Source organism: Cloeon dipterum, chromosome X (genome assembly GCF_949628265.1).
Source record: "Cloeon dipterum chromosome X, ieCloDipt1.1, whole genome shotgun sequence".
NCBI lineage: Eukaryota > Metazoa > Arthropoda > Insecta > Ephemeroptera > Baetidae > Cloeon > Cloeon dipterum.
Genome location: NC_088790.1, coordinates 2969319 through 2990243, shown reverse-complemented (window position 1 = coordinate 2990243; position 20925 = coordinate 2969319). Strand labels below are relative to the sequence as shown.

General features: G+C 42.5%; 4 protein-coding genes across 7 annotated transcripts; 1 reads left to right on the top strand and 3 right to left on the bottom strand.

Annotated features, from left to right (window-relative positions):
• Positions 1-388: 388 nt before the first annotated feature.
• Positions 389-5202, bottom strand: LOC135945698 (fatty acid hydroxylase domain-containing protein 2). Of its 2 annotated transcripts, none has more exons than XM_065493534.1 (6): positions 4932-5202; positions 3069-3222; positions 2237-2486; positions 1992-2173; positions 941-1213; positions 389-886 (listed from the first exon to the last, which is right to left on the bottom strand). In XM_065493534.1, exons 2-6 carry the CDS (start codon positions 3203-3205, stop codon positions 718-720), a joined length of 1011 nt encoding a protein of 336 aa, XP_065349606.1. In that variant the 5' UTR covers positions 3206-3222; positions 4932-5202; the 3' UTR covers positions 389-717. The 2 variants fall into 2 exon arrangements, with proteins under 2 accessions (XP_065349606.1, XP_065349605.1); XM_065493533.1 differs by lacking the exon at positions 4932-5202 and adding an exon at positions 3690-3901.
• A 1072-nt stretch (positions 5203-6274) lies between these two features.
• par-6 (partitioning defective protein 6) lies at positions 6275-7676 on the bottom strand. Its single transcript, XM_065493535.1, has 2 exons — positions 7186-7676; positions 6275-7117 (listed from the first exon to the last, which is right to left on the bottom strand). The coding sequence occupies exons 1-2, from the start codon at positions 7600-7602 to the stop codon at positions 6587-6589; spliced, it is 948 nt and encodes a 315-aa protein (XP_065349607.1). The 5' UTR covers positions 7603-7676; the 3' UTR covers positions 6275-6586.
• Positions 7677-7960: 284 nt separating this feature from the next.
• On the top strand, positions 7961-18004 carry Dcr-1 (Endoribonuclease Dcr-1). 2 transcript variants are annotated; one of them, XM_065492365.1, is made up of 21 exons: positions 7961-8162; positions 8217-8332; positions 8393-8519; positions 8575-8882; positions 8932-9161; positions 9543-10176; positions 10491-10722; positions 10776-10927; positions 11474-11858; positions 11909-12088; positions 12139-12519; positions 12832-13010; positions 13067-13237; positions 13829-14898; positions 14953-15173; positions 15229-15446; positions 16261-16513; positions 16573-16801; positions 17220-17440; positions 17494-17735; positions 17798-18004. In XM_065492365.1, exons 1-21 carry the CDS (start codon positions 8061-8063, stop codon positions 17976-17978), a joined length of 5832 nt encoding a protein of 1943 aa, XP_065348437.1. In that variant the 5' UTR covers positions 7961-8060; the 3' UTR covers positions 17979-18004. The 2 variants fall into 2 exon arrangements, with proteins under 2 accessions (XP_065348437.1, XP_065348436.1); XM_065492364.1 differs by having other exon boundaries at positions 16570-16801.
• A 400-nt stretch (positions 18005-18404) lies between these two features.
• LOC135945019 (transmembrane protein 177) lies at positions 18405-20921 on the bottom strand. Of its 2 annotated transcripts, none has more exons than XM_065492369.1 (5): positions 20862-20921; positions 20468-20658; positions 20187-20415; positions 19871-20132; positions 18405-18845 (listed from the first exon to the last, which is right to left on the bottom strand). In XM_065492369.1, the coding sequence occupies exons 2-5, from the start codon at positions 20638-20640 to the stop codon at positions 18436-18438; spliced, it is 1074 nt and encodes a 357-aa protein (XP_065348441.1). In that variant the 5' UTR covers positions 20641-20658; positions 20862-20921; the 3' UTR covers positions 18405-18435. The 2 variants fall into 2 exon arrangements, with proteins under 2 accessions (XP_065348441.1, XP_065348440.1); XM_065492368.1 differs by having other exon boundaries at positions 20754-20907.
• Between the last annotated feature and the right edge of the window lie 4 nt (positions 20922-20925).

The following is a 20925-nucleotide window of genomic DNA, read 5'->3' as shown; positions in this document are numbered from 1 at the left end:
CCTGTTCGTTTTGAAGTGTATGCAACCTGCGTTGCCCGGGTACTGCGACGGTTGCATATATCATCACAAATTTAAACTGTATCGACTATCTCGTTCACTATACAGCATTGATTGTGACTGACACTGTGACCCCTGGCATTTATTCCAACTTGCAAAGAATGACGCGCGCGCATTTTTTATCTCAAGGTCGTGATAGACGTCGAAATAAAATTTACACATCTAACTGCGATCTATTCATTAGAAAGGTCAGAGAATAGTTGAATTGAATGGGACGATCGGCGCAATTTGATTTCACTTTCTTCAATTTGATTTCAATTTCCAAGTGAGCTCTTAGCCCACGGGAAGTGCTGTGCAGAGGTTCTTTAAAAAAAGAATAAATAATATTAAATTTACGGCTTTTGGTAAGAAGGTCCCCCATTTTTATTTAATATTTTTCTTATTACACCGAGATATAGGACTACACGAAAAATCTATTACTAACCTTACAAGCCTTACATTGCACCAGGGCATTTTCTCAATCAACATTCATGAATTTATTAAAAACGATCAAAATTTTACAATGTGTTTATCCCAAAATAATTACTCTTATTTCGCACATTTACGCGTTTTGCATTCAGCCAGCCAGCAGCGTTAGAATTAATTACAACTTTTAGTGATTTCAACATAATAATATAATATCGAGTCTGTTGAGAGATATATTGTGTGTCCAAATTGCAACTAGTTATTTTTCTTCGAGGAGCATTTCGTGTTTTCAGGGAAGGCCTCCCTGACTGGCAACAGGCTGAGCATCATCAGATGCCTGTTGTACGCTTGAGTACTGCGAAAGACTGTGTCTGTGCCGTGCAGACGGTCCAAAATTCCCAGGACCCCAAAGCACTGGTTGAATCTACAAAAATATCCTTTTCAGTAAAAAGAAAGTAATTAAAATAGCCGCTCTTACTTCAGATGGTGGAAATCGTGGGCTTCAGGCGAGGGAAAGAAAGGCAAGTGGTACCCTGAGTGAGCGTTCAGGGTAGAGAGGATGGCCAGACAGAACCAGAGCCAAGAGGTGGCCAGGTGCGAGCCGAGAATGAACACGCCGAGAAACGGTGGCACCAGGTTTGAGAAAATATGCTCGATCGGATGGCAGTAAATGGCAGTCACCGCAATTGGCGCAGTCCACTCGTGATGCTTCTTGTGGATGATTTTGTACAAGTTTTTGCTGTGCAGAAGCCTACAAAAATATATAATTTAAAATATTGGCTGTGTATGAGATATTTTACGTTATTTGGATGTAGTTTTAAAAAATAGCACTAGGAATGTCATTTTCAACAGTATAAATCGTTTTCTGAGGGTCGAATTAAGTTGGACAGCTAAATCCCGTTACATTTTGGCGGCTTTTTGGATTGAAGTTTGAACTAAAAGCCTTATGGAACACCAACGACGACCAATCAGTGGAGGGAGCGGTGTTCTCTGATTGGAAGTAAGATCGTGACAGCAGCGCCACAGCAACAATCAGCACCATTAAAGACCGTCTTTGACGAAGTTTCTGAGTACGCACCAATCGATTCTTGAGGATCGAATTAGGTTAAGTTGATTTTTTTCCGACCAAAAAGTGCAGTGCGACGTGTGAACTTTTTTCCCGCCAAAACAATATGAATGCGAGAAGTGCGCATGCGTCAGAGCTAGCTGTATCTGATATAGAAGTCATTTTCGTACAGGCGCTTTCTCTGCAAGTAGTGCTCCAACTAGCTTTGACGCATGCGCACTTCTCGCATTCATATTATTTGGCGGGAAAAAAGTTTGTATGTCGCGCTCGACTTTTTGGTCGGCAAAGAATATCCACTTTACCTAATTCGACCCTCAAGAATCGATTGGTGTGTGCTCAGAAACTTAGTCAAAAACGGCCTATAATAATGATTTGACTGTCCAACCAAAGTCGACCCTCAAGGAATCGATTAGCACTGTCGAAAATGAAATTCCTGGGCTATACTATATTAAATAGAAATTACCTGTGAGAGTAGTAAAAACCGAATTCTTCGATCAAAATGAGAAAGGCCATCTCAGCCAGCACCCAGTGAAAGGTGGGAAGCTCCCTGAGCGGTGGGTAGCCCCTCCATTCCATCAGGGAAAAGCTCAAGTAGGCAGTCGGGATGCCAACTGCCAGTTGGTTGAACAGAACTTGGCTCAGAACCTGAAATGAGGTTTTCCGTATGTTACAATCTTTATTAGATTTCGGAGTTTTTCTGGAACGGACCCTGAACAACCGGGGCTTATCCACCGGCTCATTGGTGCCCGGCTGGATTTTGTATTTGCGCAGGCACATGGGCCGGTTGGTTACGTCAAGCAAAATGTAAATTCCGCCGACCAACCAGTAGACGGCCATGGTGAGAATTGTGGTGCCGAAAACCCAAAAAGCGAGCGGGTCTTCGCCAAAAGTGTCCAAAAGGCGGTCCCACTGCGACTGCCAGAAGTCGCCCGAGGCGCCCCAAAAGCGTTGCAAGTGCCTGAAAGTGCAGATTTGCTTTAAAGAATTTCCTCAATGTTTGCAATAAAATTAGAGGTGGTACCAGAACGGTTTTTTTCGATTTTAATGTGCTTGCGCTGCGATTTAAGACTGAATCCTGCTGATGTGCGTTCTGATTCTAGAATTATTTCATTATGGAGGTGCTGGAAACAAACATCAGTCCAGCCATTCGCCGTAGAAACGTTGGGAGATAATTTTTTATTTAAAAAAATAGAGGTTTTCACGATTCTACGGTGATTTGCTTAAGCTACTTTGGTTTTCAGCGCGTCTCAAAAGAAAATGTATTAAGTGAAGATTGCACAGTGGCAGGATTTAGTCAGAATTAATAGCGCAAAAATGCCTTAAAATGCAAAGTATACGGTGGTGCCATCTACGTAGGTGGCTTCAAACACTAAAAGGGCTTATGAATCTGGTGAATTTTAGGGAGATATTTTTCAATCAGTTAAAGATTTTGCGATTGATTTATGTGTAATGATGCACTGCGAAGCATCTTCAATCGCAGTTAATTTCCCCCGGGGAAAATTACGGCGTGCGCGTGACCATTATATGTGTATATACGTACCATGTGAGGGTGTTGCGGAACGCGGCAAAGAAAATAAGCGCGGTGCTGATGACGGCCAAAAGGGAGCCGAGAGAGGCGAGCAGACTGGGTGGCTGGTGCACCACTTTGGTCTTGGCCTCCGCAGCACACGAAGACATTTTTCGGACGGAATTCGCTGCAACAAACATGCGCTTTTATTTTTAGCTCGTCTAATTGCACACTTTGCTCAATGAGTTCAACTGCTGCATGGATATAATATATATTTTGTTGCTTGAGTTTGGGCAAAGCAGGCACGAAAGCACGAAATTTATTGCTGAGATCATGTTCAACGTCATTATCAAAAGGTGAAGGACTTGTACCCAACAACGTTTGCATCATTAATTTCTTAACGACTCTTAAACCGCAATTGCACACGAAAGACAGGAAAAAGGATTGAGAAATAACTGAATAACTAGGTTAAAATATGTATTAATTTATTTACGTCGTAGCTTTTTTAATTGTCTTGTAAATACAAACAAATTAAAGCAGCCGTTAAGATGCTCCAATCGCCAAGTAGCAACAGAGCAAATATTTCCACTGCCACTTACTTAGGTCTCAAACAGGTCAAGCTCAAGGTGAGAATAAGCAGTTAGTCGAATTTACCTGCCACATTACGGGCCCTGGCGAGAATATTCCTAATCGAGAGCATGACCGCGCAGTGTGTGTCACAGAGGCAACAAGTGAATTAACTGTTTATAGATTATCACCAATCACATAATTGTTTTCGAATCACACAGAGAGAAATCACAGCCGTCGTCAAACTCGACGCGCACCGAGTGACCGAGGGTTCGCGAGCGCGAGTCGCGAGCGAGGCAGGAGCGCGCGGTCCTCCTCTCCAGTTGCTCTCCAGCAGCGCCGAGCCGCCGACCAGATTGACGTAACACCAATGGGCTCGTCCCGCAAGCAAAGCCCGGCTCGAGCGATCGAGTCAATGACCAAGCACTACATATATACGATATTGTTGCCATTTCTGCTTCACGTGCGCTTTTTCATTGCCACGGTCTCGCGCGCGTGATTCACACTGCGATGCGTGCGGTCAATTTTTTGTTACTTAATTTTCGGATTCACAGAATAAAATTGAGTTCAACGATACTTTTGTGGATCAAACTACGCGGGAACTGATCGCGATAGGAATAAAAATAATTGTAAGCGTGAAGATTAAAATTGCCTTTGTTATTGCTGCAATAAAATTTATGATCTTAAAGGCGCATTTTTTATGTTAATCTCTCAAATTTGCAATAATAAAACCATTACAGAAGTGTAACAGTTAACATAGTTCATAATTTGCCAAATTTCTCGATAGAATTAAAGGGTTAAATTACATCCAATGGTTTGCGAGATTTTTATGAAAATTCCCTAAATTGTGATTTTTCAATAAGTAACAGTAATTGCTGCTCAATTGATTGGTAATTTTAGCTCTTTCCTAATTATCTGAGAAAATTTAAATTATTTTTCAAATTTAGCGGTGCGTATCCACTTTAAAGCGTTTTAGACGCAATTATAAAACGGTTTAAATTACCTATAATTAAATTCCATAGGTTCTGGAGCGTCAATTATTTATTGTTTTGCTCCGATAAACACTAATCCTATATAAAACGATGAAAATATTTAGTTATTTCTCTTTAAAATACATATTTAAAGTTTCGAAGGACGCGTATATAGTTTATAGATAAGAAATCTCATTTGAAGTGCGCAGCAGTACGAGCCTGCTGCTTTTTCCCAAACACTATAGCCCCAAAAATTAAACAATACCGCAAAATCATCAAGCAAATAAAGAAACACTTCCGTTAACAATTGACAAAGCTAATTGAGTAAGCAGACAGGAATTTCACACGCCTCTAATACCTTTCAGGGTCGCTCAGGTGCAGCGTGGGAGGAGGTCTGGCGAGTTAATCGGTGACCTTGGTCTTTTCTTTCATGGGAAAGTGCGTCAGCACCTACTCGTCGCGCCCCATGCTGCAAAACTGGCTGCTTCTTCGGCTTGATTTGTCGAAACGCGTGCTTGCTCGGCGAATTTCCGCAGTAGAGCTTATTGCGCGTTCGAGAGAGGCCGCGAGATAAGCGTTTGCGGACACAGTCGGCGGGCACACTGTGTTTTGGCTTGACGCGGCTCGGCACTCGCTCGTACACTATACGATTTTATTGATTTTTGCGCCAACATGAGGCGCGCAATTTTGCCGTTGCTGCTCCTTGTGACTTCATTAGGAAGCTTCCCTAGTGTGATGCTTAGTGCCACTTTTGTTCGTTGTCAGCGCGGATTAATAATTTATGACAACGGACAAAAAGACTAAATTGGGACACTCTCTATTTAGTACTTGGTTGATTTCATTTTCGAAAAAGTGCCATAATTGATTTTTGACGGTCGAAATAGGAGAATCCCTCGATCAGCGATTCGTCAGAACGTGCCGAAAATTGGCAGGAATTATAAACAAAACCGTTATAATGGGTCAAAACTTAGAAATAAGTTCCTCTGATTAGTCTTTAAAGATTGAGACAGGATTCTGCTCTGATTGGTCGCCGGCGTTCTTAAGGCACCTTTAAGACCAAAAACCGCTAAAAATAGCACAGGTTTATTTTTTACAAGTTTCTATCGATTCCTGAGGGTTGAATTTGGTTAGGCAGCCAAATCTAGACGTGCCGAAAATTGGCGGGAACGTAAGCAACCGGCACTATTGGTTAGAACATAGAAAAAAGTGCCACAAGAACGCAAACGACCAATCAAAGAAGGGATTGATCATCAGCGGAAGAAGGAAACTTGTACTGGCTGTCGCTGTGGCGCTGCTATCTCAAAGTTAGACCAGCTATTCATCCAATCAGTGATCACCGCTCCCGCTCCCTTCTCTGATTGGTCACTGGCATTCTTCTGAACCTTCTGCTCTGGTATTGTACCGGTCTGGGAAATAAATAAAACTATCTTCAAACTCTGGATCTAGGCCGATTTTAGGGAATTTACTTAGAAATAGAGGCGTGACACACGCCTCTTTATGTCCGTTTTTTCCTTTTAGAATTTCCCGCTGGGCACGCCCCCTCCAGGTTCCTTGCGGAAGGTATCGATAGGCACTGTCGTAAATAATAATGTAAAATAAAATTCCCTCACATTGGAAACCGAAGTAAAAATAATTAAAAATAGATTAAACGTAATCCCAGAAATTATTACATAGTTTGATCGATGACAAAAACTACAAGGATTTTTCTTATTAAAATTAATCTATTAGCTCCGTATAGTTACAATAATAGTCTTAGGCGAAAAATATTGCTTAAAGCGTTCACAATGATATTGTCGGATAGCACTACTACACCGATCGATTGATTGTTTATTCATTTTGATATTGCCGGCTGAGAATAGGTGCTTTCGCAAGCTGCGCCGTTTTCATTGGTACTCAAAATATACTCATATAAACGTGACAATAATACACGAGTCTTGTCTAAAAATTAAAACCATTATACAGTCTGGAATGCGTGAATCAGGGAAGCTCACGGGCGCCCTGCAGAGTTCTGTCTCACAGGTGCATGACGGCACTGTCGTCGGCGGTGGCGTTGCTTTTCGACTCGTCCTGCACCATGCCCGTGAGGTCGACGATTTCGTCCTGGTCGAACGGGTCGTTGTCCGACTCGGTGGCCACCGAGTGCGCCGAGTCGGAGGACAGCTGCGACGTGCGAGAGAAGGAGCCTCGCCTCGGCAGCACCGTCTGCGGCCTCGGCTGGTTTGCCGGCTTCACCGTGATGATCAGGTTGCTGCTGTTGGCCACCATCATGTCCGTGACCTGGTCCAAAGTCTTTCCGCTGACCTCGATGCCGTTGACCTCGAGCACCTCGTCGTTGACCGCCAAGAGACCCGTGCTCTCCGCCAAGCCGCCCGGCACCAGTCTTGAGATGAAGATTCCTGGCACCTTCTCCAAGCCGGAAGGGGTCACTCGCACGGAGGTGCCGTCGCGGATGTAGAAGCCCAGCGGTTTGTCCGAGCCGTGTTTCAAAAGTCGCACTCTTCTGCACGTATCAGGGACTACGTCGACATCGATAATTTGTGAAACCTGCAACAAGCGTAAATAAAATGTTTTAATTACGTAATTCCCACAAAATATCAATTCTTAACACCAACCTGTCTAAAATCGTGGGGGTTCGATATCGCAAGGTGGTGGGCCCTCGGTTTTGGAGTGCCCAACAGGTGGGAAATGAGGTTTTTGGGTTTGTTGGTGCCGTAGCCGTTGAACTCTTCGAGAGACTCGCCCTTGCGCTGCACCAACACCCTCAACAGGGGTCTCGCACTTTTCAACGCTCGCCCGTAGTTCTCGTCGTTGTTAATGGGCAGAAGGTCGCCGTCCCTGGGGTCTGTGTAGCTGATGAGGAAGGGTTCCGTCCCAAGGGCGTGAAGTTTCTCCAGCAGGGCTCTGAAGGCTTCGTAGCTCTGCGACTCGTTTCTGTTCACGCTGAAGCGTCGAAACTCGGCGTCGAATTTGCTTTTGATCTCGACATCATCGGTGTCCGCCTTTACACTCGATTTGTAGTTTTTCGACATTTTACACCGACAGGAAAACAGGGACTAAAAAGGATTATGAGCGAGACGGATAATGAGTTTACCAAATTACGTCACGAACAATGAAATGCCGAAGGTGCCAACATGACAAATAATGCAAATAATCTAGGTAAATATTTTAACATTGTTTTCTGATGCAAAAACCGTGAAAGTGTGCTTTTAATGTAGTTTAAAAATACGTCTTTACAGTTGAATTTTATTTAAAGAATAAATAGAGAGAAAAAATGTCGATTTTAACAAATTAAAGAATTTCAGATTGGTTGGTCAACACGATCTTTGATGTAAATATGAACGACACGCCCCCCTCTCCTTAAAAAACTGGCAAACAGGCATTTTTCAGTGTTTGTTGATAACAGTTGGCAGATCAAAAGCTATTATGTATGACTTTAGTGTAAATATTTATTTTTAAATTGTGCCGTTAGAAATTAATTCAGCAGAACATGGCACATCAATTCTCGCAACCATCGAGGCGGATACCGCCTCATATTATCCTCTTTAATGACAACATATACACGAAATCTTTTACTCCGAAGGAATACCAAGTGAGCAGAGCGCATAGTTGACTGAATTCAAGTGAATTTACTGTCTTGTCGCAGGTTGAGCTGCTGGATGTGATTGAGGAAAACGACGTCATCTTATGTTTGACAAGTCGAGTTGCCCAAAATTTTGTAGTTCTCCAAGTTTCCAACTGCTTTGCGAGCTACCATGATTGGTGCGGCAATTAAAAAAATTACAATGATAAAATGAGCACGTAACGGACAATTTTATTTAGGAAAAAGCTATGTGTAATTGTCATGGACGACGTCTCGTGTGCCGAGCAAATTTTTCAGGACATCTCAGACTTCTCGGCGCTTGACGTTACTAAATTGGAGGACTCGGATGAAATCGGCAGCTCAAGGGTAATTTTCAACAAATTGACTAGTATTTGGTTATATGTATCTAATTGTTCCTCAGGTCCTTGTCACCTCCAGCGAAAAATTGATTGAGCTACACAATGAAGAAGTTCTCGACTTGAACTCAATACAACTCCTAGTTGTGGATCAATGTCACTTGTCCCTCCGTGAGGATAGCAGTGTTGCAAAGCTGATGCAGCTAGTTAACAAAATGCCAAGGCGTCCAAGGATTTTAGGCCTGACCACATCTCTGTTGGGTAGCAAAGCAAAGTGTTCCGATCCAGCTCAGTTGGAAGCCCAAATTGTGCTACTTGAATCTAAAATGAAGTGTAGGGTAGAAGCGGCTAGTGACATTTTGTCAATTCTCAGGTAAAGAAATAAATAATTCTTTTTTTTTAGCTAATACTTAAATATTCAGATATTACCCTCATCCTCACGAGTCTATAGTAGAATCATCTTTGCACTTGAGCCAGTGCCCCGTGGCAGCAGAAATTAATCGGCTGATTGAAGAGGCGAGAGCATTTCTTGTTGACCATGTTTACGACTTGGCTTCTCTTTACGGCGATTTCATCGAAGAAGAAATTGGTGACCCCAAATCCATGCCACTTGCAGTCCTGGATGATCTTCAGTTTGTTGTCGATACAATGGGTAAGGATGTGCAAAATCTAGTCTTTTCTCATATTCGGATCATCAAATAATTTTAAAAATTGGAGAATTAAATCAGGAAAGGTCAGATTCTTTAATTTTCCCACGCTTTGCGATGCGAGCCACGCCTAATTTTTTAAATATCCGCGTTTTAAAATTTCCCATTTTAGTTTTACCGCGAGTTACGCCCTCTTCTATGAATCACCGCTCTCAGAGAATTTGGTGGACGATTTTTCGATAAAGAAAACTTCATAAAATTCCGGTTTTAGCAGATAAAAAACAAACCGGCTCATTATTTTTAAATTAGTGAAGTTTTGTGAAGCAACCGACCATTTTAAGTTAAAATGCATATGATATTTTTAGTTTTAAACAACATTTTTCCAGGTGCATGGTGTGCAGACAGGGCAGCTTTTGTTTTGCTTCTGAGAGTTGAAAATCTGAAAGTGAAAACAAAATACGAGCGTCACTACATTCTGCTGTGCATGATCTCCACGCTGCTAATCAAAGTTCGAGCTCTCTGTGATAATGAGTTTCAGCAGTTCGAAGAAAGCGAAGCCATCAAGAAGTTCTCCAGCCACAAAATTCTCAGACTTTTAGAAATTCTTTCTTACTACAAAGACTCGCCTCATAACCTGAATTTAAGATGGAGACACAATCCAGAGACAGTAGAGAAAAGTGAATCTACGAATGCGGAATCTAGTCAGCCTAAGGTGGAAGAAAGGGCAGGAAGGGGTTTCAGGAGAGGAAGACTGAACTTCCGGGGATCCCCAAGGAAGTTCAGAAGGCCACCCAATTTTTTTATTCCCATGGATGGCGAGGCCGAGCCTCTCTGTGGCCTAGTTTTTGTCTCGCGACGATTCACTGCTCAAGTTTTGTACAATCTCCTCAGTGCAGCCAAAACTGCTATACCCGAATTAGCGTCGATTATGCCTCAATTCACTGCTTCTTTGGCCGAAGAGGGAGAGCAAGTCAAGGACCTTGAAAAGGAGTACAGGAAGCAAGAGGAAGTGCTCAAAAGGTATGTCAAAAAGTTAATTCGGGGCCGGACTGGCATGTCGGGCGCCCCCTTGCACGTTAAATAGGCGTTCTTGCGCGTTTAAAAGTTGTTCTTGCATGTTTAAAAATGTCCTTGCACGATAAATAGGTGTTCTTGAAGTTTTTTAAATGTTCTTTTAACGTTTATAGGCATTCTTGTTAGCTTAAAAGATAAAAAGTGTTCTTGGACATTAAATATTTGTTCACGTTAAACAGGTGTTAAATATCAAATGCTAAGCGTATCTTGATTTTGTAATGTTGTCCTCTTTTCACACCCTTTCAACAAATGAATTTCAGATTTCGTCTTCGTGACTGTAACCTTTTGGTGTGCACCCCAATTGTCGAAGAAAGTGTTGAGCTGCCTAAATGCAATTTGGTGATTCGATTCGATCCTCCCTCCAGCTTCAAATCAATGGTGCAGTCTAGGGGCAGGGCTAAAGTGAGCAATGCCTACTACCTCACCTTGATGGAGAAAAACGCGTCCGGAAAATACGTGGATCAGTGGGCCAATGCCATTTGCCTGGAAAAAGTTTGTCCCTAATATTTATTTTCAAATAATTCACCACTGAAATTTTGGCACAGCTCCTGCTTTCAAGATGCCACAACAATGAGCCTGACGAGGAAGACGAACAGCAAGCTGACGCGCTTTGCTCATTAGTGGAGCCTTTTAACCCTAGCGGTGATCGAAAACGGGGCTCTATCGCCACTTGCGGGGCCATGGCTTTAGTCAACAGGTCTGATATTCATTATGAAACAATCCTTTCTACCTTAAATAAGTGGCTTCTTAAAAAAATTGAATTTTTCGAAAAATTGACCGAAAACCAATTGTAAACATGTGAAAAATGGTCAAATTTTGGAAAATTGCACATGGATGAACATTCTCCACCGAGGGGCATCGATTGGTACATTAAAAGGTGGGCCCCACCTCTACCCCAAAAACAAAAATTGGAAATGACAAATCGTGTTTTTTGGACTTCAAAAATTAATAACTCGGCTGGCATGGGTCGTACAGTTTTAGACCCCTTTTCCGCCCCCGCCCGCCTCCACCGCCGTCGACGCCCCTAAAATCTGCGCTATTTTTAATGTGTTTGTTTTTATTATTATTTTTTTAATTCACCTACCTGCTGGGTTTGTTTTCTGACTTGAAAATACGCCTCCCCGCGACGAAACGCGTCGATATCTCGGGTTTTGAGCCAAAATTGGCACTTTTGTCAATTTTTACATAGGAATAAACTGACGATTCAAAAATAAATTTATTCTATTTCAAGTTAATATTGCAGATACTGTTCCAAATTGCCTTCTGACACATTTACGAGGCTGACTCCTTTGTGGTGCTACGAGGAAGTGAATGGCAAAGTCAGGTGTCGTCTGAGATTGCCAATCAACTCGCCATTTAAAAAAGAAGTGGCCGGCCCTCTCACTATCTCCAAATCATTTGCAAGACGCTTGGCCGCTTTGGATCTTTGCAAATGTCTCTTTGAAATGGGCGAACTTGACCTTGACCTGCAGCCGGTTGGGAAGGAAAAATTCCTGGCTCAGGAGCAAGAGAAACTCGGGCTGAACCACCACGAAGAAGAAATAACCGAAGAGGAAGAGGAGGACACAGAGAACGCCGTGGAGTACAGGCCAGGCTCCACCAAAAGAAGGCAGTACTACTTCAAGAAGGTATTTAAATTGAATTGGATATAGTTACTGATTAATTTTTCGTCTACTAGGTGGCTGACTCCCTGATGGAGTGCAGACCTGAACCATGCGAGGGTGCATACTTGTACTTTATCAATTTGAAACTGAGTTGTCCCTTGCCCGAGGAGCAAAACACAAGGGGCAGGAAGATTTACCCTCCAGAAGATTCTCCGAAAGGATTTGGAATCCTAACCTTGAAACCCATTCCTAAGGTGGGCTCAAATATTTGTTTTGCCAACAATTAATTAACCTTTTTTGGTAGATATGCTCTTTTCCAATTTTCACCCGATCCGGAGAAGTGAGTGTATCACTCGACATTTGTCCCACAAAAGTGGTCTTGACTGCAGAGCAGAATGAAAAGGTGGTTGCTTTTCTCAACTACACTTTCTCCAGCGTGCTGAGACTGCAAAAGCACCTTATGATTTTCGGCCCTGAGTCTGCCGAAAATTCTTATTACATTGTGCCCATGAAGAAGCAGCCAGAGCTGCAAGTCGACTGGGAATTCCTCGATCTAATTTGGCTACAAAGAGAAATGCTTCCCACTGAAGTCGTTGAGGAGGAGCGCTCCAATTTTGTGTTTGACCCCGCGAAATACCAGGACGCAGTTGTCATGCCCTGGTACAGAAACCAAGACCAACCCCAAGTGAGACCGCGTTTTAACATAATTACGAAGAGTTTTTCAATTTGTACCAGTTTCTTGCAGGCAATGTTTGCGCCTCAGTTTTCAATGATTTTCTAAATATTTGCTCATGAACTCGAGTTGAAAAATTGTCAGAGGCAGCAAATGTTATTTAAAAGTAAAAAATCTGCACAGTAGAGGAATTTCTGTCCACTCAGACTACAAATTTTAGATTTTCACCGGAGAGAAATGGAAAAATTTATTTCTTGCTCAAGATTGATTGCTAAAAAAAACGGGTAGAAATCAAATGCAACCCTTAAAACTTTTATTTTGCAGTATTTTTATGTGGCTGAAATTTGCGCCAACCTTTCGCCTAAATCTGAATTTCCTGGCGAGGACTACGCTACTTTCCAAGACTACTACTTGGCAAAATACGGCCTGAAAATAAAGTGTGTTGACCAGCCGCTGTTGGACGTAGACCACACATCAGCACGCCTCAACTTTCTCACACCAAGGTAGTTTTTTTATTATTATTATTCCAGTTCAAACTACACAAACCTGCCTGTTCTAGGTACGTGAACCGAAAAGGCGTCGCCCTTCCAGTGAGCAGTGAGCACACAAAGAGGAATAAGAGGGAGAATCTCGAACAGAAACAAATTTTAGTCGCTGAGCTATGCGCCCTTCATCCCTTCCCAGCTTCATTGTGGAGACAAGCTGTCTGTTTGCCTTGCATTTTGTACAGGTAATAAATTAATTTACTTGAGGAAGGAATTCTCGTGCAACTTAAACCAATGAAAGAAACTAAAAATTTATTCATTTTCTTGACATATCAAGAAAGCACTGACATAGAATGTTTTCACAAGAGGTTTGATTTATGGTCTGATTGGTTTTGAGGTTTGTTAGGGTTCTTTTAAAGTTGCCGAGAAGTGCGATTGCGGTTTTTTCCCGGAATTGTCCCTCCATATGAGATCAGGGTGTTTCCTGAGCGCCCTGATGGCTTTCGAAGGGTTGAACTGCATACAGTCTGAAAGCTCTTGACTTGGTCGTTCCAATGATGTGCAGATCTTGCAGATTAAACCGATACAGAGCTCCTCAGGCGTCGTTAAAGTGGCTATCAATCGCTTGAGGGCTACTCTGACACCAGGGTTCGATTTCTCACCTATTCTGATGGTCTTGTCTGGCCTCAGAAGTGAATCTTATCATTTTCCACTTGTCAAAATTGATTTTATTTTTCCCAATATGAGAAACAACTAATTAAAAAAAAAATCAGATCATGCATGTAATCTCTCCTCGACACAGCCTTCAAAATTTTAAATGCAAAGTGATTGTTTAGGGTCAACGGGCTGCTTCTTGCTGACGAGCTGAGGTGCAAAGTGGCCATGGAGATCGGCCTTGGCTTCACGCAGCTGCCATCAGAGTTCAACTGGCCCCCGCTTGACTTTGGCTGGTGTTTGGCGGATGTTCTGCAGAGATCTCGAGAGGCGCTAAAAGCAGAGAAAGAAACGGTGCCAGAGTTGCCCGCCATTCTCGACAAGCCCAAAGAGCCAAAAGAAGAGAAAAAATCGGCGGAGAACAAGATCGAAGCAGATGATGGCAAAGTAAAGGGCGGGAAGTCCTGGCTGGAAATCGGGACGTGGTCCAATGAAATGGTGACTGCCGACCACGACGACGACGACTGTGATAGCATCACTGACGACATGATTTCCGACGACCTGCCGTCGAATCTGACCATGCTGTCCGGAGGGGAGGTGATCGCAGACGGACCCGTCGGAGAAGACTGGGGCACGGGCATCCAAAGCCACGGCAAAGTTCGCTACGGCTCGCCCACCATCATGCCGAGCCCCAGCGTCGCTGACGGCGGCTTTGGCACCTTCAACTCTTACTCGGATTACAATTCCGAGGACGAATTTTCCGAATTGTCTGACGAGTTGGACTACGTCGTGGACCACGAGCCAATCCAGACGGCGCATCCAGACGGACTGAGAATAGAGTTCAAGGGCGACCACGTGGCCGAGGCCTTCGATGACGGACCCTCTTTCGTCATGCCCAACGAGGTGATCACCGAGCCCGAGGACAGCTTTGCTTGGGACTGGCCCGATTTGGGCCACGACTGGCAGCGAATCAAGAAGAAATACGAGGACATAGTCGAAACCCAGCGAGATAGGATTTTGGACAGCGACAAGTATCTCCCTTCTGACGCAACTGTGGTTATCGAGCGAAAAATCATGGATTACAAAAATGAAAATATTCACCGCCACCAAATAATGCAAAGTTCTACAAAACTCGCTGATGCCATTGTTGAGGGAAGCGCGGACGTGATTGGCTTGTCAGAAGGACCGGTCCAAATCCCTAATAGAGAGGACGCAGGCGAAATTCACGACGAAACTACTATAAAAAAACTGAGTAAGAGCTTTTTAAAAAAATTTATATATGGTGACACGCTAATCGTAAATATAGATTTCTCGTTTGACGAGCAGCCCACTTTGGAGGATCATCCAGGACCCAGTCCAAGCATCCTCCTGCAAGCGCTGACCATGTCAAATGCCAACGACGGAATCAACCTGGAGCGCTTGGAAACCATCGGCGATTCGTTTCTCAAATACGCCATCACAACCTATTTGTACTGCTCACACGAGAATATTCACGAGGGCAAACTTAGTCACTTGCGCTCAAAACAAGTGAGTTCCCCATGCCAAATGTTTCGGAGTTAATTTATTAATTATTCTCCTGCAGGTTAGCAATCTGCAACTGTACCGTCTAGGCCGGGAAAAGCAGTTTGGCAGATCAATGATCGCCACTAAATTCGAGCCGCATGACAACTGGCTGCCTCCTTGCTACTACGTGCCGTGGAGACTGGAAAAGGCGTTAATCAAAGCTGGGGTTCCACCAGGCCTTTGGAACAGACAAGATCTTGCCATGCTCAGACATCTCGATGACGAAACCATTAACAAGTAAGGCTTTGAAAATTGATATTCATAAATTGCTAGTGTATATTATATATATTTTTCGAATTTCCAAATTCCAGATGTAAAATTTTTTTAAAATTGACTCTTCGACTTGAAAGATGAAAATAAATAGCCAGTAGGGGGTGAAGGGTTAGCAAACCATTCAGAAGTCAAGCCAAGCCGAGTGGTGTTCAATTTTTGCATTTCTGACGATTAGAACCAAAGATTTGGCGCTTGCAACATTTTTGCAAAAATTAAAAAAAAACATGTTTATAAGAAAAATTAAATTTTCTCAAAATAAAAGCCAAAAACCACCTTGAAATTTTCACACAAGTACAAATGTACCCTTAAATCAATTTTTAGGAGCGTTTCGGATTTTTAAAATTTTCAAAATCCATAAAATACTAGAAAATGTTTGAAAATGAGACTTGGTGACCTTGACCGATGATCTCAAATTTGGTGTCCGTTTGATTGGGTTCAATGAATACCTTAACCAACTCAAAATGAGTTTTTGTACTCTCAAAATTCGCCAAGAATGTCCGATAAACGTGCAAACATGTTTTTTTATATTTTATGACTGATTGTTGGTGTACATTTTGTCAGACACCGCCAAAGCCGTCTTGCGACCCACTACGATTACAGTCATTAAAAACTTTCAAAATCCGGAACGAACCCTCAAAGGATTTTTTTCAGAACGCCAATCGATTTATTTTATTATGCATTGTCTAAAACTGTTTTTTTTTAAATCCGTTTTTAACAGTTAGCACAATGTTCCACCTGTGTTCATGGTTGACATCAAATTTTAAATAAAACCCCCCAGGATTGTGTGGGAGAAGAAGAACGAACTGGACTCGTTGCAACACGACAACTGTGCCGACTCAGAGCACCTGCTTCCCTTCGTGCCGTACAACCTGCTTACCCAACACTCAATCCCAGACAAGAGCCTGGCCGACTGCGTCGAAGCCCTCATCGGCGCATACCTGATCGCGTGCGGTCCGAGAGGGGCTTTGCTCTTCATGTCTTGGCTGGGAATCAGAGTTCTGCCCAAGGAGACAGATTCCAGTGATAATCAGGTGCGCGACGGGAAAAACGCGAGAGAAATGCTTGATTAATAGTGTGGTTATCCGAGCAGAAGTACGGAAAGGTGAATCCACCCCCATCCCCACTGCTGAGGAACGTGGTCAACCCTGAAGGTGAACTGGAAAATATGATGTACGGATTTGAGAAGTTTGAAGCAAGGCTCAAGTACAGATTTCGAGACAGGGCTTACTTGCTGCAAGCAATGAGCCACGCGTCTTACAGTCCCAACAGACTGACCGACTGTTACCAAAGACTGGAATTCTTGGGTGATGCAATTCTAGGTACTAATGCCCTAAATTATATTGACCGCCTTTTGACACGGGTCTTCCGAAATTTTCACTTGTGTGTGAGAGGGAAATTGAAAATGTTGGCGTTCAACTAAATGTTATAATTTAAATGTTTAACAGCTTAGCCAAGTGGTCATAAGTCAAGAATGCACCGAATTTTGACCAGCCTGAGGTTAAAACCAGGCATAAATTGGCTTTTTGAAATTGGTTGGGATTTATGGCTAAAAATAAGTTGGTATACTTATTAGTTCCTAAAAGCACTCTACTTAAAATCAGTCAACTGGGGAAACACCACTAAATTTAATCGAAATCTGATGACCCATGCCAAGATTGAATTTAAAACGTGACTTATTTTCATTTTAAAAATCTCCAGTATTTATAACTTATTATAACCTATCTCATTTTTGTACAGATTACTTAATAACTCGGTACTTGTATGAGGACGAGAGGCAGCACTCGCCAGGGGCGCTCACTGATCTCCGGTCTGCACTTGTAAATAACGCAATTTTCGCCGTACTTGCTGTGAGACACGGGTTCCATCAATTCTTCCTGCACCTCTCACCTGGGCTAGCTGAAGTAATCCAGAGGTTTGTCCGGCTCCAGCAGGCAAACAACCATTGCCTTGCTCCTCAGGTATATACAAAATTGTTCCCATAGGGTTTGCTTTTAAACAGAATTTATTGCAGTACTACGTTCTTGGAGAAAGCGACGTTTCTGAAGTAGAAGATGTTGAGGTTCCGAAAGCACTTGGTGATCTTTTCGAATCTGTCGCTGGTGCCATTTTTCTGGACAGTGGAATGTCGCTGAACGCTGTTTGGCACACATATTATGCCATGATGGCTCCAGAGCTGGAACTCTTCAGTGCTCACGTTCCTAAATCGCCAATCAGAGAACTCCTCGAGCGAGAACCAGAAACCGCCAAGTTTGGGTAATTTTTTTTATCGATTTAGTGAATTGAATCAGATTTTTAACTAATTGATTATTTTCTAGGAAACCCGAGAAACTTGCTGATGGTCGAAGGGTTAGAGTGTCTGTGGAAGTATTTGGACAAGGTGTCTTCAGAGGCATTGGACGCAACTATCGCATTGCCAAAAGCACAGCAGCCAAATGTGCTCTCCGTCATCTCGCTCAGCAAAGATATGGAACTAGCGATGCAAATCGTACTCATTGAAATAAAACAATTTTCGCTAGCACAAATTTCGTTCACCTTTGACCAAAATTTCGTTCCTCTACGTCCGGATGGCTCCTACAGGGTCGAATTTATGCTTGGCCGTTCTAATGGTGTGCAGATTTTGTAGATCGAACCGACGTTGAAGTGGCCACCATCACGTGATGGCTTCCCTGACGCCGGGGTTCGACTCTGATGGTCTTATCTGACCTTTGGGGTGGTCCTCAAGCATGTTCCGCGGATCATTTATTTTATTTTTCTTTTCACCTGAACCAGAAATACCCTTTTTACCTTTAATTAATCAAGATAATGAAAAGAGCAGATTTCTGCATGCTGGAAAATTTCCAGCAGTATTATTCCACATTTTGTACCACACTTAACAATTCAGAAAATTAGAAAGCCAAAAAAAAATAAGAAAAACTAAAAATATCAATGCATAAAACTATTTATTTCCAGCAGCCTACTTATTCATCTTATTCATTTCCGATTGCACTTCCTCAGTGTTGCTACCCATAAACATAGGCGACAATCTTTTGCTTGACTTTTCCGGCGCCTTTGTCACCTTTGCCAAGCCGGGATTTGCATTTAATTCTTCCACAATCTTTTTACAACTGATTAGCCTCTGGGTGATTGGCACGTGAGGCGTGAATACCAGGCTTTCAACATCCCCAGAGACAGTGAACAAGGATTCGCCCTTGCTGCCCATGACTCTCCGCAGAACCTTGTTCCTTTGCAGAATTTTCGAGTAGTATTCGACTCCACCTTCAGCGTGTTCGAGCCCGAGCTTCGCAACCTTCCTATCTGCTTGTTTTTCCATTGCGTGCGTGCTGACTTCTCTAAGGCAATAGTACACGCCAGTCACAAAAGCCCCTGGAAAAATAGGTTTTTGGCAATTAGATCCATTAAACACGTAGCTTCCGCCCCTTGGACCCTTTGTCGAGGCAGCAAAATTGACCATAAGCGGCGAAACCACAAAAAGTTCCTCAGGTCGCGCAACCCGAGGAAGGACAGTGACAAGCAAGGATCAAAAATTGCCATCAAATATCGCCAAATAATGTGTTCGAAATTAGCGAAAAAGCATTAATAATTAACCTTGGAGCGGATCTCAGGTCGGAGTGCCCTGAAAAAGGTCGTTTGAGTACCGGAGGTCGAACCCCTCCCTGAGACCTGTCCGATGAGGGGTTGTGGTCGAAGATCTGACACGCGGCCGAATTTTAAGAAAAAAGAAAACGCAAAAATTTCGACTTTTTCAAAAGTTTGGCAGGAAAAATTTGTACAAATTCGAAAAATGGTCCGATTTTGGAAAACCACACATGGGCGAACCTTATTACCCAGGGGCATTGATTGGTAACTCAATTGAGCACTTTCCGGCCCACAGGGACCCGCCTGGGCCCCAAAAACTAAAGTTTGAAATGTCACAAATCACGTTTTTTGGAATTTAAAAATTAATAACCCGGCTGCTATGGGTCATACAGTAAAAAAGAAAGTTGTTGAGACTCGCCGTAAAATTCTACGTATTTTAGGCCCCTTGGCCACCCCCGCCCCCAAAATCTGCGTTATTTTTTAAAGTTTTTTATTAATTTTTTAAATTCGCCTACAGGCAAAATTCGGTTTTAAACTTAAAAATACGATGAAACGCGCCGATTGCTTCGGTTTTGTGCCAAAATGCGCCACCTTGCCGTTTTTTTTTTTGCTAAATTTCCAAACAAAAAATCAACAAATTTTCATGATTTCGCTTGATTTTGATCCCACTGGTCCTGATCAATCCAACGGTTTAAGAATTTTTAGGAAACTGAATTAAATCGCGATATCCTCACAAATTTTTTTCTTTGCACTAAATCATTTTTCAGTGGCATATTTGTCCACTTTTAAGAATAAAAGAAATCATAAATTACCTATCATGGTGTACATAAATGCTCTATAGCTGACTGGCCTTGCGTAGCCATTAAACTTCTGGTTGAAATGAGTTGACAAAGTGTAGTAGGCAACGATGGACGCTGAGGGAGCGATGCTTTGGTTGAAAATCTCAGCAGTGTTGGCCTCGTAAATCTGGACGCCAAGAGCAAACTGCTTGGCCTTGTCGCTAAGAATCAGAGAGTCAAGCAACTGGTCCTTGTCTTCAGGGGTGGATTTTTGTTTGATGGGTTCCCCTTGCACCTGGGCACATAATTATTTTACAATTGGACAAAGGATAGATAATTATTTTTTTACAGTGATGTTGTTGTACTCGATGTCGGCTTTCGATTTAAAATAAAAATTTGAAGGCACTCCAACTAGCACTCCATATTTTGAGAATGTACTTCCGAGATGCAGCGCGTCAAATCCGTAGGCAGTGAAGTATCTGTACAGTTGTTTGTCATTTCTGTGGAAGCCTAATTTATCCATGACTTCTTCTCCGAGTTTCGCAATGTACGGCTCAACCTCAACCTCGGAAACTCCTCTGAAATAACAAAATTATTGAATTTATCCTAGTTTCAATCGAATTCATATACCTAAACATTTGGTAGAATTGTTTATATTTGTCCAGCAGAAACGTGTTTGGGACGTAGTGCATGCAAAATGTTGTAGCTCCTGCAACTACAGCGGCTCCAAGCGTAAATCGACGCCCGGCATTTGTTAGAAACCAATTTTTTGTTGGATTTTGAACAGGTTTGACCCCTGCCATTGCGTTTTTTGTTGGCACCTGAGAAAATAAGAAAAATAATTCATTAAAAAATAAAATAAATCTACAACAGAAATTATGTAACGATCTTTATGTATGTATCTCACAATTCTCACCTTATTCATCTTTTAATCGAATAAAATAATAAAAGATTCTTTTGCAAATGTTGAATATGTAGTGAATTTAAGTTATTAAATTCAGTAAAATCAGAATTCAAACCGTACAATACACCGGGATACTCGGGACAGATCTTCTGAAGTTTTATATCACATCACATGTGAGACAAAG

Excerpts from the sequence above, each read along its gene's own strand:
- LOC135945698 (XM_065493533.1), bottom strand. The coding sequence starts at position 3,735 with ATGCTCTCGATTAGGAATATTCTCGCCAGGGCCCGTAATGTGGCAG. Across the intron at positions 2,487-3,068 it reads TTCCGCAACACCCTCACATG|GCACTTGCAACGCTTTTGGG; the intron begins GTACGTATATAC and ends CTGCACTTTCAG. Across the intron at positions 2,174-2,236 it reads ATAAGCCCCGGTTGTTCAGG|GTTCTGAGCCAAGTTCTGTT; the intron begins GTCCGTTCCAGA and ends ACCTCATTTCAG.
- par-6 (XM_065493535.1), bottom strand. The coding sequence starts at position 7,602 with ATGTCGAAAAACTACAAATCGAGTGTAAAGGCGGACACCGATGATGTC. Across the intron at positions 7,118-7,185 it reads ACCCCCACGATTTTAGACAG|GTTTCACAAATTATCGATGT; the intron begins GTTGGTGTTAAG and ends CGCTTGTTGCAG.
- Dcr-1 (XM_065492364.1), top strand. The coding sequence starts at position 8,061 with ATGGCACATCAATTCTCGCAACCATCGAGGCGGATACCGCCTCATATT. Across the intron at positions 8,333-8,392 it reads TTTGCGAGCTACCATGATTG|GAAAAAGCTATGTGTAATTG; the intron begins GTGCGGCAATTA and ends AATTTTATTTAG. Across the intron at positions 12,520-12,831 it reads GAAACCAAGACCAACCCCAA|TATTTTTATGTGGCTGAAAT; the intron begins GTGAGACCGCGT and ends TTTATTTTGCAG.
- LOC135945019 (XM_065492368.1), bottom strand. Across the intron at positions 20,416-20,467 it reads CAATTCTACCAAATGTTTAG|AGGAGTTTCCGAGGTTGAGG; the intron begins GTATATGAATTC and ends TTGTTATTTCAG. Across the intron at positions 18,846-19,870 it reads ATTTATGTACACCATGATAG|GGGCTTTTGTGACTGGCGTG; the intron begins GTAATTTATGAT and ends CTATTTTTCCAG.